At 40.4% G+C, this 19,357-nt stretch overlaps 1 protein-coding gene across 13 annotated transcripts in view; it reads left to right on the top strand.

Moving 5' to 3' along the window:
* Snx31 (sorting nexin 31) overlaps positions 1 to 19,357 on the top strand; it is a 69,123-nt gene that overhangs the window by 32,374 nt on the left and 17,392 nt on the right. For 10 of the 13 annotated variants that reach the window (XM_021262698.2, XM_004850168.3, XM_021262697.2 and 7 more), the window contains 4 exons: positions 5,539 to 5,631; positions 8,796 to 8,999; positions 15,337 to 15,450; positions 18,852 to 18,929. In XM_021262698.2, coding sequence (XP_021118357.1) covers positions 5,539 to 5,631; positions 8,796 to 8,999; positions 15,337 to 15,450; positions 18,852 to 18,929 — 489 coding nt within the window. The remainder of the gene's footprint in view (positions 1 to 5,538; positions 5,632 to 8,795; positions 9,000 to 15,336; positions 15,451 to 18,851; positions 18,930 to 19,357) is intronic. The other 3 variants (XR_015442851.1, XM_021262703.2, XM_021262704.2) reach the window with 1 other exon arrangement.

Raw genomic sequence — 19,357 nt, 5'->3', positions numbered from 1 at the left:
CCATCACTGGATACCCAGAATTTAGAACCGGTCCTGGCACAGGATAGGCATCAGCCCCATGGTGGGCCTGGCATTGTTCCATTGAAACTTAATAATAACTCTAAGATATTTGGTACCATCCACATTTCCAGAAAAGAGAAAAATCAAGTTTGTTGGCAGAGGATGGAGTGGTTCTGGCTTGAGTGACTAGAGGATGTACAGAGAGTTTGATAATACCTCCATGCAGGTAGCTTTTATGTACTTGGAAGGAAGAACTGAAGGGGGGAGAGATGCTGGTTGAGTCGTTACTTTTAATGAGATCTTCAAGGGAACAGGAAACATTAATAATACCTGCCATAGTGTTGTGGCTGTGGCCGGAAGGTCAGTGGGTGAACTTCAATGCTTCCGTGTAGTAAAGGGCAGAGGAAGAAAAGAACCTGGGGCATATTTCCTTAGGTGGCTTAGGAAATCAAGACCACTAATAAATCACCTCCACAAAGCTCTCCTGAATTCTAAGGAGACAAATAAAAATAGCACATATTAAATATTTAATTTTACTATCGCATTTTCATGACTAGTCTGTAGCTTGAGCTTATTCCTATTGTACTTTACCCATGCATAATAATGTTCAGTGTACTTATATTCATGTCATATGAGTTGGAATTTACCATCTTGAATGTTTATTGGGCCTCATTGCCATTGTATGCTTGCTATCATACTACATTATCAATTGTGTCTGCTTCATTTGAGGTCACATCCTTGGTTGGAAAAACACATCACCTAATACATTGTTCCTGTAGGAAACCGAGTTTGTGGCTTGGCTTCCAGTTCTCATTGTGATGAGAGATTAGGACTGCTGGGATCCTAACATGATTTTTATGTGTCACTAGGAGTTGTAAACCAGAGAGAAATGGATGATGATATTTCCTGTGTCGTAGCTAGGAAACCAGATGGCTTTGAGAAAAGCATACTGAACTACAAGTTTCAAAAGTGAATTCTATCCTTTATTCTGCCTCCCACCTCGCTCTCTCTGTGTGGTCTTGGGTCAGCCACTTTCTTCTCTGAACCACCACACTGCCCTGTAAGCCACAAAGGTTGAACATATAGTCTCTCTTCTCCCAGCTTTAATAGACTGTTTTTCAAATCTTATCTCACTGTAGAGCAGAGTCTTCCAAACATTGTAGTTGATGTCATAATAACCTTACCATCATCATTATCCTCCAAATCCACATAGAGGTACTGAGAAGTCTAAAGGTTGGCCCAAGGTCAGCAGGAGAGTCAGGACCACAATCTGCTGCCCTCTTTGGGAAGCCTACTTTGGTTCCCACCAAAAGAAAGTGCCCCCCTCCCTCTGCGCCTGTGAGATTTTGCTCATATCCTCTATTATGGTGCTTTTCACCTAATGTTGTCTATAAGTAGGTTCATGTACATTTCTCCCTAGCCAGCCTGCATCTCATTCCTGCTCAGTCCTAGGTGCCTAGCATATTCACATATGAGTGAGCCGTAGTCATCCTTTAAAGGAGTTAATGCAAGAAAATCTTCTGAGTTCTGATAAACAACAAAGTTCTCATAACTAACTTTTAAGAGTTACCTTTTGATTTTTCTAATACAGGTGTGCCCAACAGTGCCTGAGGAGCCAACTTGTTCCTTTTTCCTCCTTCTTTTTAAACTAGAGGGACATTAACAAAATGAGGAATTGGAGATAAAAATATAGATTTCTGTGTTTTCTCAAAAATATCAAAGATTTGGTCAATTCTGGGCCTACATTTCAGCAGAGCCACCACTGATCTATAAAGAAACTTTGAGCAAATGAGAAAAAGAGACCCCTTCTTCCAGGTAGCCTCACTGTGTGACAGGCCCTGTGCCTTGGTGGGGGAAGTGCTGGCTGATGATACCCCAACCGAATGCTCTTATGCCAGACCATGTTCCCTGCCATCTTGTGCCTTGTTTCAACTGGCCAGAGTCCAGTGGCAGTGCCCGTTTCTTGGAGAGGCCCATAGCCCTATGTTCCATGACCATACCTTCTGCAGAAGTCACTGGGGCATGTGGGACTGAAGCTCATGACAACCGTGGCTGTGTTACTTCTGCTGAAGGGCATTTACATTTCAGTTTTTGAGCATCTCAAGTCCTCCGTTGTAGAGTGGGAAGTCTTGGGTCAATACTTACTATCACAATTACTGTTCATCTTATGTATTAGAGTTCTCTAGAGGAACACTATCAATAGAAAATATATGTATAACTATACAAGGGGATTTAGTAGGTAGGGCTGCAGGATCAGAGACCGGGGAGTGGACAATGGCTGTCTGTGTGCTGGAGAGCTGGAAGGTCCAGTAGCTGCTCAGCCCAAGAAGATGAAATCTGTAGAACAAGAGGGATCATGGCTGCAGCACCAGTCCAAGGTTGAGTCATTGTGAGTCTGCACTGGAAGGCTGAAGAAACTGGAGGCTCATGTCCAAAGGCAATGGTGAAGACCAGAACTCTTCAGAAAGGGGCACACGTCCTTCTTTCCCTTTGCATTCCATCCATGCTACAATCCTATTGGTTGGTGCCACCCATATTCAGGAAGTGTCTCCACTCCTCAGTTTGCCGGCCTACATGCCAGTCATCCAGACACACCCAGAACGGGACTTTACTAATCTGCCGGGCATTCCTTCAGCCATTCAAGTTGATGTATCTGGATTACCACATCTTGTTTGTTTAGTCAGCCTCCTCTTTGACATCATTGTCCTATGCTAACAGTCCTTACAGGCTCTAGCATCAAGCAGGTTTCGGGAAGGATAAAGATGTTCAGTTCTTTATGCTCACGCTGATTCCAACCTGGCATGGTGTTCAGGTGCACTTCGAAGGAGAAGTGGTGACAAAGAGAAAGCTGGAGGGAGGCTAGCTGCCCACTTGGGAAAAGAACAGCAGCTTGGGCAAGACTCGGAGGGCTTGGTGTACTGGCCAGACCCAAATTTAGTCTAACTCCTGCCACTTACTTGCTGGGTCACCTTGACCATAAACCTCTCCTGGCCTCAATTTATCCGTCTTTAAAATGATGGTAATTGTTCCTACTCCACAGAATAGTTGGAAAAAAGTCAATGAAAAAACCTATCTAAAGCAGATTCCTAATATACATTATTTTTCTTCTTTTTTCTAAATCCCATGTTGCTTTCCCCCATCCTGAATGCAGTGTCAGTTTCATTTTAGTTTTCATTCTCCTCTTGGAGATAAAGCACACCCTGTGAGCATCATTGAGGGACGTAACATGGATTTCTGTTCAGACTGAGGTGGACAGAAGCACAGACTTTTGAGTGCGTGCTGGCTGTGGGGCACTGAGTGAAGGGCACACATTCTACCAAGAGGGTTGATAGTCTCACTGCGGAGCCGGGGCACACGCTTTCCAGTCATGGGGAATCACAGAGGCACCGGTTCCCTGTGTCCAGCTGATGCTAGAGCCTCCCAGGCCAGGCTCGCTCAAGGGGGAAAAGTGCTGGGTGCCAGAGAGGAGCGACATACAGAAACAGTGTGGGGAGCAGGGAAGACGGGCTGCAGCCTGCAGGTTTTGTTACTTCAGCTTTTCATCTGGCTTCAGAAGGATCCTGCCGGTTTCCTCAGGGACCATGCGCCTCCAGGGGATTCCTGCCTTTGAGCCCAGTGTTGCTCTGCTGAAATCTGCAACGGCTTAGGACACAACCAAGAAGCCGTTAGGAATTTGGAGTTTGGAAACGTTTGCTAAATGCACTTAGCCGAAGCTGAAAGGACAGGGCCCAACAATACATTCTATTTCAATTTTTTAATGTTGTTTGTTTTCATCTTATAAAAAAATTTCAAATATGGAAGACTCAAAAACAAAAGTAAATGCCACCCCAGACTTTGAATCGGCTAATCAGCTATACTTAGACTGTTAACTTTTTCAGTGTGTTTAATATATATATATATATTTCATTTATATATACATCCATTTCTTTGACTCATAACTATGTTTGCAAGGTTTGTTTTATATTTTTTGTCATTTTAGAAAAATTGAGGTCTACTATTATACTCTTATTTTGTAACGATATTCTTTTCACAATATCAATACCTAGCATGTTGTTAAATTTTCCCTGTTAAATTTTCTATATATTTTTAAATGATGGTATTCCCTATTTTTTGATTATATGCAAATTCAATTGCCTACTTTTGGACATTTTATAACAGCACCTACCTCAGAGCGACTATAGCCTTGACTTTTGTCTTACTCAATTAGAACATTGCCTGACCCATGATAAACACTGCACACTCGTCCTTCCAGCCTTCACAGGATTTGGACCAGGACCCCCTGTGACACCAAAATCCAAGGATATTCAAGTCCCTTATATACAATGGTGTAGTATTTCCTTATGCTCTACCACTTCCACCCATATAATTTAAATAATCTCTAGATTATTTATAATGCCAGATGCGATGAAATTGCTGTGTAAACTAATTGTTATACTGTATTGCATATGACAGGGGTAAAGTTTGTGCATGTTCAGTACAGATACAATTCCAGAATACTTTCCATCCACAGTTGGTTTAACTCATGGATGTGGAACCCCTGGATATAGAAGGAAGACACTGTCTAGTTTTGCCCCTATTAATAAGTTGAAAATTTTTTGTTATCACAAAAACACGGTAACACCTCTATCAATACATTTTCCTCATGTCTATGTTTATGATTCTTGTAGGTGGTTTTTGATCTGTATTGCCAAATTATCTCTAGAAAGTTGTACCAATTAAATCTATCACTCCTACGCAGAATGTTCTGTGTCCCCAAGCCCTTATCAATTCTAGTTGTGGGCCAGGGATTTAGCTCAGTGGTTCCGCCACCTGCCTCGCAAGCACAAGGACCCGAGTTCGATCCCTGGTACCAAAAAAAAAAAAAAAAATTCTAGTTGTATGTTTTAGTCTGTGCCAATTCAAGAGAAAAAAATCCTTTTATTACCAGTGAGGTTAAATATATATTTGTCATTTGGAATTCCTTTTGGTCAAATGCCAGTGCATATTTTCATCCATTTCCCTGTTGAGAATTTTATATTTTTTATTGCTTTCTATAAATATTAACTCATTGCCATACATGATGCAGTTATTTTCCTTGTTTTACCATCTGCTTCTTAGAGTTGTTCTTCGTGGTTTTTATGTGTAGAAATTTATAGTTTTATGTAATTATATATGATCATTCCTGGCTCATACATTTTGTCTTTATATCTTTAAAAAGGTAATCCTCACCTCAACATGAGATAAATATTTTATCTTTTTTGTCTAGTTCATTTATGGTGTTTTTTTATAATTAAATCTTTAATTTTTGTGGAATTATTTTGATGGGTGATGTAAGGAAAGGGCTAATTTTACTTTCTTTGCTACATGTTACTAGTTGCTCCCAAACTATCAGTCAATCTTTTCCTGCCCACTAAGTTAAAAAGTAACCTTTATAACATGCTAACTCCTTATACAGATACACTTTGGTCTGTTTTTATAGCCCTTCAGACATGCGTATGTTTTTGTCAGATAATTCATTTCGGGTAAGGTTGCTAATTGTACAATGTATGTTGTTTTAAGGCAGTGCAGGACATTGAAAAAGAATGGATCAAACCTACGCAGGGACAGAGGCAGGAATTAGAGGCTCTTCAGAAAGAAAACAATCAAACCAAGGTGAGTCAAATATTGTACCAAGCCATCCCTTGGAAGGGAGTTCAAGAAACATTAGAAGTGAGTTGTCGCTATTATTTATAAACCCTTCAAACACTAACAGGGAGGTTCTTTTTAAAAATGAGAATACCTTCATTGACTTTTCTGTAGATAATTAAGAAAGACCTTTTTTATAAAGTCTACAAAATACAGTATGAGTGCTTTGCCAAGTTAATTAATACAGGTCCTCCACAATATTTTTAATGACTCCAGGGTGTTCTAGTATATGATTGTGTTGTATTTAGCTTGCTAGTTTCCTATTATTGGAAGTCAGATTGTTTAAAGCTTTTACTGCAATAAATCACTCTGGCAGTGAGTGCCGTGAGACCCAGGACTGTGTCTAATTTATAAATTCTCTGGGTCCCCCACACCTGGTACAGTCCCCCCAAACCCTGCAGCCAACATCTCCACATTCGAGTCTGTGCTCTGTTTTCTTGAGGAGCTATTTCTAAATATCCATTTTAAAGCTTTCATAAAGGTGGTACCAACCCATATACCTCCCGCCCCCGAGCAGCACATTGAGTCTGGCAGACAAGACACATTTAACAGAGGAAAAGGCCCTGCTTCCTGGCTGCCTTTTTTCACTCGCCAGTGTTTGTAACTGCAGCATTGATTTTGAACAAAATGTGACAAAACCTTTAGAGGACTCATTTATACTTAGGTTAATTTGAAAGTCATTCTTCAAAGGCTCAGATATTTTGAGATTTTTATTGGACAGAAAAAAGAAAAGGAAAAAGGAAACAAAAGAAAAAGGCACATACTGCCACAATTTAGTAACCCCTAAAACCTTGGGTTTCCTTTGTCACAAACAGTTTGAAGTTTAATTTCTCTATGTTTGTAAATTTTGACAAATACAGCTTCTATTTTGATGGGTTTTGAACACTGGTTTTACAATGCTGCTTGGCTTTACCAAAATGTGTGTGTGTTTTGCATACAACAAAATCTATCTTCTATGATAAATATGTTATCTGAATTTACCATATGACATGTGGTATGGTCTTCTAAAAACCATTTTGAATATGTGAATTAGATTTTTAAAATTGAATTATTGAAATTAATTTGTTTTCTCTCCAAAACGTCTATGTGTAGTGATCCCCCAAATTATTTATGTGTGGAGTTCTTCTGCTAATGGAGCAAATATATAAACAACTATTGCTTTATTTTATTATTAGTTTTTTTTAATATTATTTAATTTTAATTTTAATTTGTTTTTGGTACCGGGGATCGAACTCGGGTCCTTACACTTGCAAGGCAGGTGGCAGAACCACTGAGCTAAATCCCCAGCCCTATTGCTTTATTTTATGTACTTGTACAGTAAAACTTGAAATAGTTGAAAATGAGTGAAATTAATTCCAAGAAGAGTCATTTGATTTATATGAGGGATATCTAACTATGGGCCTCTGTTATTGTAAATAAAGTTTTATTGGCACACAGTCACTCTCTTTTATAAGTTAGCTACAGCTGCTTTGCCCTGGAGTGCTGGAGGTGAGTAGCTGCAGTAGAAACCTTCTGCCCCTCAACCAAAAAATATATATATGGCTTTTGATAGGACAATTTTCCAACCCCTGCTCTAAATGAAAATATATAAACATAGCTTCTACAGCTGTATGTGTTAAATTGTCTTTTTCAAGTACAATTTTCTTAAAAGAACTAAATTTCATGTCAATAACACTGGAAAATTTTTGTCTCTGGGTTTCACCTAGTAATATTGCAGAGTCCCCTTATGAAAGACAGATGCCAAAAGCATTTTGAGTAAGTTATTTATCACAAATTTTCTTGAAAAATGGAGCTTCACTTTTAATTTAGCACTTTCATTTCTTTTAATTCATTGCAGCCAAGAGATTCTTGCAATCACTGACCTAAATCCCCGGCCCAATTCTTGCAATTTTTTTAAAAAGTGGTACTAAATCATAAAGTGAGCAATTTTAGATTTATACTATATAATACTATATAATAAGCTAAAAAGTATCATAGTAAGAGCATGACACTGCTCTCTCCATCCTTGGTGACAGAGGACTCAGCCCTGTAGTGCTTGGTGTTTCTCACTGACCCAACAGGAGACCCGGTAGCTTAAGGCGTCTCTCAAGCGAAGTGTGGTCCAGCACAATGAGCCAGACCACATGGCACACAGGGCATAGCTGCACACACGTGTCCAGTCGGCAGCAAGAGTTCAAGGCTGTGCTGTCCCTCACCGCTTCTGTGTTGGTACATTTATATTTCACTTTATCAGCAAGCACTTGACATAGTCCTTGAAAAGGACCAAGTTTCCTGGCTTCAAGAAAGGATCAAGAAAGAGCAAGGCTGTCCTGGGCCGTGTGGCCTTTCTGATTTAACCATATGCTGAAGTGACAACTCTGCTGTCTCCACACACATCTCACACACCATTAAGTCACGACCGCAGCAGAGGCTGCAGGGATAAGGTGGAGTTGCCAAACCACCGTCAGCTTATCCAAATGCAATTACTAATGGTAAGACGTAGTTTAAAAATGAGAAGTCCCGGTCAGACGTTGACAGGACAAGCTAGAGGGACCACAGTGTGAGCTGCATGCGTCCTGTGTTCTTAGATCACTTCAGAGACAGAGGGAAAGGCTACATTTCCAAGTGACATAAAAACGTTCCCTTTGGCATCTGGAGCTGTCCTTAGGGAGCAGCCTACTGGCCTTCATTTCATTGCTGTTTCCAAAATCTTTTCTCTGACAACTAATACCGCCATTATATAAATGAGAAAAAGTGAACTACTTTTCCTCCTACATAGATCTCAGCTGAGTTTTTTTAAAGGATGGCATTTTAAATACACCCTTTTTGTTTATATTGCTGAGATAAAATCATTTCTACCCATTTGTTTTATTCAACACCACTCTTTTTCTCACTTCATCCCAAATATTTTCCTTCTCTCCCTGTGCCAGCATGGACACAGTCTGTGATGAGCTAGGCAGGGATGGTCCCAGCCCTGGCAGGCACACCACGACCTTCCTGGGGGCTTATTGTCAGTCCCTCGGGCAACGGGCATTGTGGCCCAGCAGAAAAAGGCTGTCCTGTGTGAATCCCGCATCTCTTGCTGGAGCAGCAGCTTCTCACTTGGGGTTTTCATTGGCATCAAGTGGTCTTTTGCTTCCTTTTTGGAGCAGTTCCTGCAGCTATGCCAGGAGGTACAGCACTATGGATACATGCAGCTGGATCCCTGCCACTGTGATTCCCCAGAGCCAGGCTGCAGGGCCGTGCTCTCTGTTGGCAACGATGAGATCAACTGCTGCATCACCCTGCCTGACAACCGGACCCAGGACGTCGTCTTCCAGATGAGCAGGGTGAAGTGCTGGCAGGTCACTTTCCTTGTGAGTATCTTGGCACCTTGCTTTGCCCATCATTTAAAATCCTGCTTTTCTCGGAGGACAGGGTTGGCACTAGGGAGACAGGTTTGACATTTAAATTAGTACCTAGAGGGGAGAGACAACTAAGCTACACTAAACATCACCTGATGGTAAATGCCACCCATAGTTGGTGCAGGTCCCCCATCTGGGGCAACAGAAACATCAGTCTTCCTCCTTCCATCAATAGGCTTCTCTCCTGCTTGAAGGGCAGTTAGAGAAATATAACGATAACTACACCCATTGATTGAGCTTACCGTGTGCTCGGTGCTACCAAGGCACTGAATGCTGACCAGCAGAGCCCTTCTGAAGGAGCCTTGGCATCATGCTTGGCCTCTCCTTGCAAGACAAACCTTAATGATCAGACTTATTGAAGCCTACTTTATACCCAGTGCTGTGCTGAGCACTGCCACACCCATTACAGTGGTACCTCGGTTCACAAACTCAATACTCTCCGTGATTCTGGTTGCAAACCAAGCAGAATGTGAACCGAGTCAAATTTCCTCATAAGGGGAAAACTCTGTGACCAGAATTGTGGAAAGAATCAAATTCACTGGGCCGGGGATTTAGCTCAGTGGTTTCACCGCCTGCTGCGCAAGCGCAAGGACCCAAGTTCGATCCCCAGTACCAAAAATAAATAAATAAATAACCAAAAAAACAAGAATCAAGTTAATGAACCGAGATATCACTGATTAATTCTGACAGTGGGTTAATTGGGATTATCTGAACCCCCAAGGGAATTGTTAACTGGCCCAGGACTTGGCCTTTCTCTAGCATTTGAAACTGTTCGCATTTCCTCCATTCCCAAACTCCCTCTCCTTCCTCCCCTACTTTTGTGGGCCACTTCTCCCTCGAAGCCTTTCTGTAGTGCTGGTGTTTCCTGGGGCTCCTTTCCTAGCATCTTTCCTCTACCTCTTCTCTGAAATCAATTACCCAGGTCCCTCTCAGAGGCCCAGTGTCCCTGCTGCCTCTGGCCACCTTCCCCAGGGGCATCACCAACGTGGCAAACTCATGTACCTGGCCACCTTCTTCCTCCATCTTGCCAAATGGGACTTCTACCACCACGTCCTGATTGCCAATCTAGAACATGGCAACCATTTTCAACTTTCCTCTCTCTTGTCCTACACATTTAAATGCTGATGGAGACCTAGCCAATCTACTTCCTTGTTATTCCTCAAAACTTTCCTTTCTCTCTGCCTTCGCAGCTTGGTCTCGGCATTCCCTCCATGCAAGGAATAAATGGCTTCCTAACCCTTCTCCTTGCTCCAGTCTCTTTTTCCAGTCTCTTTCCCTTCTTTTTCCCCCTTTTGAGTCAAAGAAAATACATGTATGGTTTCAATGTGTTTTAAACAATGGAAATTTGTTTTATGGTCAAAGGCTTGATCTATCTTGGTAATGTTCCACATGCACTTGAAAAGAAACTCTTCTCCTGTAGAGTGGAGTAGCCTGTGCATATCAATTGCTTTGGAGGTTGGCTTTCTTTTTTCATAGCACAATTCTTTGGCAATTCATCCAGGTTGCTGTATCAATAATTTGTTTCTTTTTATTGCTAGTAGTCTGTGTTATGGGTGTACTAAAATTTATTTAACTGTTCACCCATTGAATGACATCTAGTTATTTGCAGTTTTTAGCTATTATGACAATAACTGCTATAAATATTCATATACTGGCTTTAGTCTGAGCATAAATCTTGAATTCTCTGGGATAAATGCCCAGGAGTGCACTTGCCGGGTCATATGGTAATTTCATGTTTAGCTTTTTAATAAACTGTCAAACAGTTTTTGAGAGTGGCTGGATCACTTTACATCCCCACCAACAATACGTGAGTGGTCCAGTTTCTTTGAATCCTCTTAAGCATTAGGTGTTGTCACTATATTTTTTTTCTTTCATTCTGGTAGGTGTGATAGTATCTCATTGTGATTTTCATCTGGACTTTCCTAGTGGCTAATGATGTTGAACATCTTTTCCTGTCCTCATTTGTCACCTGTCTACCTTCAGTGAAATATCTCTTCATTTCTTTTGTCCATTTTCTTTTTGTTTTGCTTTGTTTTGTTTTTACTGTTGAGTTTTGAGAATTCCTTCTGTATTCTAAATGCTAGTCCTCTGTTGGCCATTTGTTTTGCAAATATTTTTCTCTCTGTAATTTTCCATCCTCTTAATAGAGTGTTTTGCAGGGTAAAAGATTTTTACTTTGTTGAATCTGGTTCATCATTTTTTTTTTAATGGATTATGCTTTCACTCTCTAGTCCAAGAACTCTTTGCCAGACCCTAGACCATGAAGATTTTTTTCCTACATTTTGTGGTTATGTATTTTACATCTAGGTTTATGATTCACTGTGAATTAATTTTTGTATAGGGTCAGAAACTGAGATAAGTTTTCAGTTTTCACCTCTGGAAGTCCAGTTGCTCTAGCACATTTGTTGAAAAGGATTTCTTTTCTCAGTTGAACTGCTTTTGTACCTTTCTCCAGAGACAAAGGGTATAGCTCAGTGGCAGGGCATGTGCTTAGCATGTGCAGGGCTCTGGGTTTGATTCCTAACACCCCTCAAAAAATTAGTCAGGCATGTTTGTGCCGGTTCCCTATTCTCTTCTGCTGATCTGTCTATTCCTTCACCACTATCACATAATATTTTTCTTCCTCTGAAACAGTTTTATTGAAATATAACTTAATATACTATGTAACTTGCCCATATGAAGTGAAGGATTGGTTAGGATTTAATTTATTCACAGAGTTACGCAGCCATCATCACAGTCAATTTTAAAGCATTTTCATCACCCAAAAAGAAGCTGCACAGCCTTTAGCTGTCACCGCCCTATCTCTAAGCACTGAGAAACAACTAATCTACTTTCTGTCTCTATAGATTATATTCACCTGTTCTGGACATTTTATGGTACCGGAATCCTAGTCTCTGCTCTTTGTGACTAGCTTTTTACTTAGTGTAATGTTTCCGAGTTCATCTTTATTGTGTATGTATCAGCACTTTATTGCTTTTAATGGTCAAATAATAGCCCACTATCTGGATATACCATTGTATTTATCCATTCATGCCTCGATGGACATTTGGATTGTTTCTACCTTTGGCTGTAATGAATTATGCTGCAAGGAACATTTGTGTAAAAGCTTTGAGTGGACATATGTTTTCATTTCTCCTGGGTCTGTACCTCTCGAAGTGGAATTACTGGGTCAAATGGGAATTCTGTGTTTAGCTTTTAGAGGAACTATCAGCCTGTCTTCCAGATTGGCAGTACCATTTGGGCTCCCCAGCAGACACTGAGGGTTCCAGTTTCTCCATGTTCATGTCAGTACTTATCTGATTTTTAAAGTTACAGCCAACCTAATGGTATGAGGTGGTATCTCATTATGATTTTCTTTATTTCAGTTTTATTTTTTCTGTATAAGCTTCATCTTGAGTGATCTTTTTTTTTGCATTGTTTTAACCTAATATTTATCCTATCCAGTGCATTTTTACATCTAATGTTGTATTTTTCATCTCTAAAAGTTCCATTTGGGTCCTTTTTATATCTTCCATTTCCTTCCTTGTGCTTAGTTTTTCTTCTAAATTCTTTTATATTTATTCATTCACTTTTTGATTTATTGAGACAGTCTCCCTATATAATTTAAGCTGGTCTTGAACTCACTTTGTAACCCAGGCTGGCCTTGAATTCACAGCAGTTCCCCTGCCTCAGCCTCCTGAATGCTGGGATTATATGTGCATGCTACATGATTGGCTCTCTAAATTCTCAAGTGTCCACACACTCACTGTATCCTCACACGCATTGTACAGTGATATTGTGTATACAGTGGAGGTCTGATCAGAGTGTAGCAGAGCTGGAAAACTATTTCCTGGTGATGTAGCCATTATACCATCAGAGCACTATGCATTACATGTTTGTGGGGATGTTGGTATAAATAAACCTATTGCACTGCCAGTCATATAAAAATAGCATATACAGTTATATACTTGAGAGTTATAATAAAAGACTATGTTACTGGCCTGTGTATTTATTTTACTATAATTTTTATCATTAAAGTGCACTTCTAAATTCTGAAACAAAGGTTACTGTGGACCAGGCCTCTGTGTTACACAGGCAACAGCCTCATAATCTCATGTCTATACCGTGTCTCTTGCTTATATCAAGAGGCCACGTTGAGCTGACTTGGGGGCCTGGGGGTGTGGCTTAGCAGTGGAGCGTGTGCTCAGCATGTCCAAGGCCTTGATTTACATCCCCAGCAACTCCCCCCTCCCCACAAAGAATGCGATGTCACGTGACATGCCATCTAGATCTGCATAAGCGTGCTCCATGATCGCCACAGAGTGACAGAATTGCTTAACAGTGAATTTCTCAGAATATTTCCATCATTAAATGATGCATGACTGTAACTGTTAATATTTTTGCTACTAATATCTTCATCTCTATTACTTCCAAGTCTGTTTCTATTGATTGATTGCTGTCCTGTTTACAGTTCATATGTCTTTCTCCTTTGCTTGCCAGGTAGTATTTCATGGTAACTGAACATTGTACATTTCATATTGTTGAATGCCAGATTTTTTTGTGTTCCTTTAAATAGGATTAGATTTTGTTCTACCTTGCAGTTAAGTTACTTGGGATTGCATTTATTGATCTATTCGTTTGTTTAAAGATTTCTGTTAAGCTCTCTTAAGTTAGGTCCAGAGCAATCTTTAGTCTGGAGCTAACTTAGCCCTTTTCTTATCAGCTGCCTTTCTTCTGACTCCACCCTAAAATCTCTCGCCCAGTGTGGCCTCTCTTCTCTGGCTGACGGAAACATAAGCTCTTTCCAGCCTTGTTTCCAAACTTCTGAAATTGGTCAGCTCACTGCTTTTCAATGGTTCTTTTCCTGGCTTCAAGGAGTTTCATTGCACACATGCCCAGATCATTATTCAGCCAAAGAGTTGAGAGGAACTCTCTGGAGTTTGTGGTATTCTGCTCCATACGTTTTAATCTCAACAACTTCAACATTTCTCTCTTTCTCCTCCACTCAAAAAAAGCTCTGGGCTCTGTTTGGGTTCCCTCTCCTTGTGCTACCTCCTGGAAATTCCTTCAAGTAATGACCTGGGTTAATCGTGGGCTGATCTCATTTGTTTTCCTGTCCTCTGGCATTATGTGGGGTTTTTGTTTTGTTTTGTTTTGTTTGGTACCGGGGATCGAACTCGGGTCCTTGTGCTTGTACAGCAGGCGGCAGAACCACTGAGCTAAATCCCCAGCCCTTGGCATTACATGTTATTCAATGTCTGAAAGCAGCCATTGCTCAATTCATTTTCTACACTGATGCTTTCAGACCAATCACTCTAAAATATAAGTCCAGTATTATTATGTAGCTTTTAACATTGCTTAGTGAAAGTCTGTTGCCCTCGGGATAAAGTCTGACATTCTTAACCTATCTTATAAAGCCTATGAGAATTGAGCTTTTTGGTGGTAAGCAACAGAAACCAATGTGTCTGACTCTAGCAAAAGAAAGAAACCATTGGAAGGATATGGAATAGCATACAAATTCAGAGGAAAAGCCAAAGCAGAGACCTCAAAAAGTCAGGAACTAAAGGAGCTCAGGTTGTCTAGGAGATAAAAACTCCATCTGGAACTGTTCCCTGGGTCTCTCAACTGTCAAATGAGGGGCCCAGAAAGTATTTGTCCAGTTGCCCTCAGTGTGGACCATATGCCACTCTCTGACTTGTTCCTTGAAAGTCCTCCATAGATAGCCTACAGTGGAAGAGGAATGGTTTTCACATGGGGAAAGAGGGATAGGTGCTGTATAGCACAAATTTCAGCACAAAAGTCTGCTAGGCTTTCAGGATCTGGCCCTACCTCGTCTCCCTGAGCCCCTCTCCCAAGTATCCATACAATAGAGCTGTTTCTGCAGACTCACCCCATCCCTCACAGCGTCTCTAACATGACTCCAGGCTCCTCAGGCATCATCAGTGCATTTGCACCTGTTATTTTCGCCACCAGAAATCACCTCTCACCTTCCTTTCTTAAAAAAACCCACACACACACGCAGCAAACTCAGATACTCCTACTGTTGCTTCAGTGCCCTAATCTCCAGGAAGCCTTTTTTTTCCCTCCTAACCTGGCCTACATGTCCATTCTCTTTCCTTCTATAGATCTATGTGTGCTTCCTCAATAACACCAGAGCTACAACACTGTGGTGATTCACTGCTGTGGCCCATCAGTAGACTAATAGGATCTTGGGTACAGGGATGGTCTTGCTCATTTTGATGTTTTGCCCAGCACATTAAGAGGCACTTCAATTTCTGTTGAATATCAAATAATATATTTTCCTCTGTAGAGGACTCTGCTGGATATGGATGGGCCCCAGCGAACTCTCAACCAGAATTTAGAACTCAGATTTCAATACAGTGAAGATAGTCACTGGCAATGGTTTATCATTTACACCAAACAGGTGAGTTCTCATGGCAGAACATGAGCACCTTTTGTGCTGAAATGGCATCTTGCTGGCTGGGATGGACAAAGTGCATCATCTTAAGCCAGCTAGAACAGGGTACTGGTGGGAATTTTTTTTTCTTTTTTCTTTTCTTTATTTTATTGGTCACCAAAACCTTCACATCAGTTAGAAATGAATTTAGTTAACTATGTTAGTTTTTTGTCATTGTGACAAAATATCTTTGATAATCAACTGAAAAGAAGAAAGGTTTATTTTTGTTCAGGTTTCAGTCCCTGGTTTCTTGGTCCCATCTCTTGGGCCTGCATGAAGCTGCACATCATGGTGGATAGTGCATGGTAGAGCAATGCTGTGGACCTCAGCAGCCAGGGAGCTGCAAAAAGAGAGGAAGGGGCTTGAGTTCCAATATATCCTTCAAGGGCACACACAAGTGAATGACCTAATTTCCTCCAAGTAGGCCCCACTTTCTAAAGTTTTCACCACCTCCCTATGACCAAGCCTTCAACATGTGAGCTTTTTAGGATATTTAATATCCAAACCACAATGGTTACCAAGTAATGGAGATTGAACTAACTGGCTTATAATGGGGATCAGAAAATTTTTTCTTAAAGGTCCAGATGATGAATATTTTAGGATTTGAGGTCTTTTTGATCACTGTTGCAACTGCTGAGTTCTGTTAAAAGAAGTCATAGATAATACCTAAACAGGCCTTTTTCTAATAAAACTTTTATTTACAAAAATAGCTTGCTAGATTTGTTGCTGACCTCTGGTTTAGATAATACAGGGTTTTTTTGTTTCTTACTAATAATACTGAAAATGGATGATTGGCATCCTTATCATTCCCTTGGCCTTTTCCAAGCAGACAAAAAACTGTCCCTCACATTTGGAAAACAAATGCTTTATCTCAGAAACCTCCAAGTAAACTTTCATTTGTCTCATCAGTCAAAACTGGACCATCCAACCACCCTAGCTGCAAGGGAGTCTGGGAATTGAGTGTCTAGCAAAGAGGAGCAAAATCTATGATTCACTTATAGGTAGCATGAATCATTGCCTGGGCTGAGCACTTCTTATCCCAAACAAAATCAAGGTCTTTTAGGAAAGAAGAAAGTGATGGCTGTTGAATAGTTACCTATCCATATTTATTACAGGCTTATAATTAAAATAGGAATGGAAGTCCTAAAATAATTAATTTTAAAAATATCAAATCCAGTTAAAAAACCTTTTACTGAACCTAAGCTATTTCAAATTGGAGTCAGAATCAGAGGTGTTTTAAAATGGAGTCAAAATTTCATTATATTCAGCTTGAATCCTACTAAGTTTCATGGAACATTCTTGTTTTGGGTAACCAAAGCCCCCTTTTAACTTTAATTCTAATACAGTTGAGGTCATGACATCAAAGTCCTCTGAAAAACACGAAGTACTAAACTATAATCCTTAGTTAAAGAAATGAGTCCTTAGGGTCACTTTGGGAGGGCCAATGATTTGAGACAGGGTTTCATTATATAGTTCAGGCTGGCCTTGAACTCACAACAAGCCTCTTGCCTCAGCCTCCTGAGTGCTGGGATTACAGATGTGCATCACCATACCCAGTCTGGGTTCATTTTAATTGCTCATTTGCTCCCTCCTCAGAATGCTAAATACATCCAAATTGTATTATGATTTTTTAAATCTAAACAGTAGTGAATGAATTTAAGCCATGGCAGAGAGAGGCACAGTAAACATTGTTTTAAAGGATTTCTAGTAAGATCTTATTTCCTTTGGAACATTTTATTGATGTGCACCTTTTTCCAAAAGGCAGAAATGTGACTTATATGCCTTGCAAATACAAGTGAAGGCTTGGGCTCAACTCTTTTCCTATGCTTTTTAAACAAAAGCTCAGTTTATATTTAGTAAACCTGACCTGGTTTATAGCAGAGAGGTTTTGTTTTTTGTTTTGTTTTGTTTTTGTATACACAGTAGAAGAAAAGGGGATCAATATGCATTTCCAGGAATACACTGTTAAGCGTCCTTTCCTAGCTGCATCATCTCAGGGTTTATTGGTTAACTGTTTCATACTGTGGTTTTTTGTAGGTTATATATGTGCAGATATATGTTTTTAGCAATGCTAGGAAGTCAAACTCTGGGTATACATATCATGTATATGCTCTTTTCCTGATTTGGTGACCCCACTTTTCCTCTCCCCCCTCCTTTTTTAAGGACATTTCATCCCTGTCATGCTCTACACCCCTGAAAGATGGCAAGATGTCACCTTTATGTCAACCATTCTCCCTCTAATTCTGCTGTGTGCCACCTTCTGAGAGATTTCCACTTCGGCCACTGCCCTGGCCTGGATTTCTCTCTGTCTCCTGCCCCTCTTCTCCATCATGCCCTCCGTGAACACAGTCTTATCCTAAGGCCTTAGAGCCTCAGGCCTTGAGCTTTAATTGTCTCAAACCTTAATAGGGTCAGAAAATAGCAAGGCAAGAAATAAGAGCAGGATGAGAAAGACAAAGGATGAGTGGAAGAAGAGCACGTGGGAAAATCATAGGGCACCTTAAATTTGGCACATAGGGGTACAGACCTTGGAACAAGAGAGCCCCTGTCTTTGTGTGGCCAGTGTGAGTGTCTTGGGACTGGCAATGATGATTAAGCCACCAGTTAAGCTGCAAGCAACTATCCATCTTGCTAGTGAATGATTAAGTACATTGGGAAAATAAGAAATGAAGAAAACAATTACTTTCTAAAATTTCAGTAAAAGCAATAAGATGCTAATATATTCTTTCAGACAGTTACTATTTAATATAATAAGTCTCTCAGTAATTATGTATACAATTATAGGATTTACCATCATCAGTTTATTTGATTATACTAATAAGTACTTTGTATTATTTATTGCTCAAAAAACATGATCTGCCTATAAACTAATAAACCTGGCATGCAAGTGGGGAGTTTTAAGGAGAAAAAGATTGGTAATAAGATTCTGACCATTTTTTATCTGTCTTTAAATTTTACTGTAAATATATCCATGTAATTGAGAAAATTTATGTTTACTTGCTAATTGAATTATATGCAAATTTCTGAAAGTTAAAGAAGAAATCTAAATTCTTTTTTTTGCTTGTTTGTTTTTTGGTACCGGGGATCGAACTCGGGACCTTGTGCTTGCAAGGCAAGCACCTGAACCACTGAGCTAAATCCCCAGCCCTTTTTTTTCTTTTTGGTACCGGGGTTTGAACTCAGGTCCTTGCACTTGCGCAGCAGGCAGCGAAACCACTGAGCTAAATCCTCAGCCCGAAATCTAAATTCTTAACAGTGTGCTATTGTATTTTAAGCAGAGTTCAAAATCTGTTCTGTGCCATGAGGAGGGAAGGAAGAAAATGAAAACCTCTTGAGCACAGAGTCTTTTTTATTTCTGGATTTCTTAGGCATTTTTGCTGAGTAGCTGCTTGAAAAAGATGGTCTCAGAGAAGATGGCAAAGCTAGCTGCTGAGAATACAGAAATGGTAAGTGCTCTTACCTGTGTACACTGCCCCTTTAAGCTCCCACCACGAGGAACAACACCTGGAGACCAAACTGCCCCGCAGCATTCTGGGCTGGCAGGTCTGGTCCTCGGGGAAGAATCCAGCCCACAAGAAATCTACTCCTCAGGTCGGTCTCTGGGGCTCTGTGGTCAGGATCGTGGGCCAGGAAAAAGTCTGTCTTTAGAATTCAAGCCATTTTTCCAGGGAAAAGTCCTCTTTGGATTACTGAGAACCTATAACTTTCTAGTCACACTATTTTATTTCTGCCTTATTCTAAACAAAAGCTTTCAGATTTATCATAAAACCTTTATGACAAAGTCAGGACCTTTAACAGAGCGGAGATGAATAAGCTCTGGTTTTCTCTAGAAAGAATCCACAGCCTCCTGATACTTCTGGTGTGGCAAGTGGAA

This window comes from Heterocephalus glaber, unplaced genomic scaffold (genome assembly GCF_053883595.1).
Source record: "Heterocephalus glaber isolate CG9 unplaced genomic scaffold, H.glaber_assembly_v1.0 deba00001555, whole genome shotgun sequence".
Lineage (NCBI taxonomy): Eukaryota > Metazoa > Chordata > Mammalia > Rodentia > Bathyergidae > Heterocephalus > Heterocephalus glaber.
Note: the sequence above shows the minus strand (reverse complement) of the source record. Positions and strands in the feature narration are given on the sequence as shown.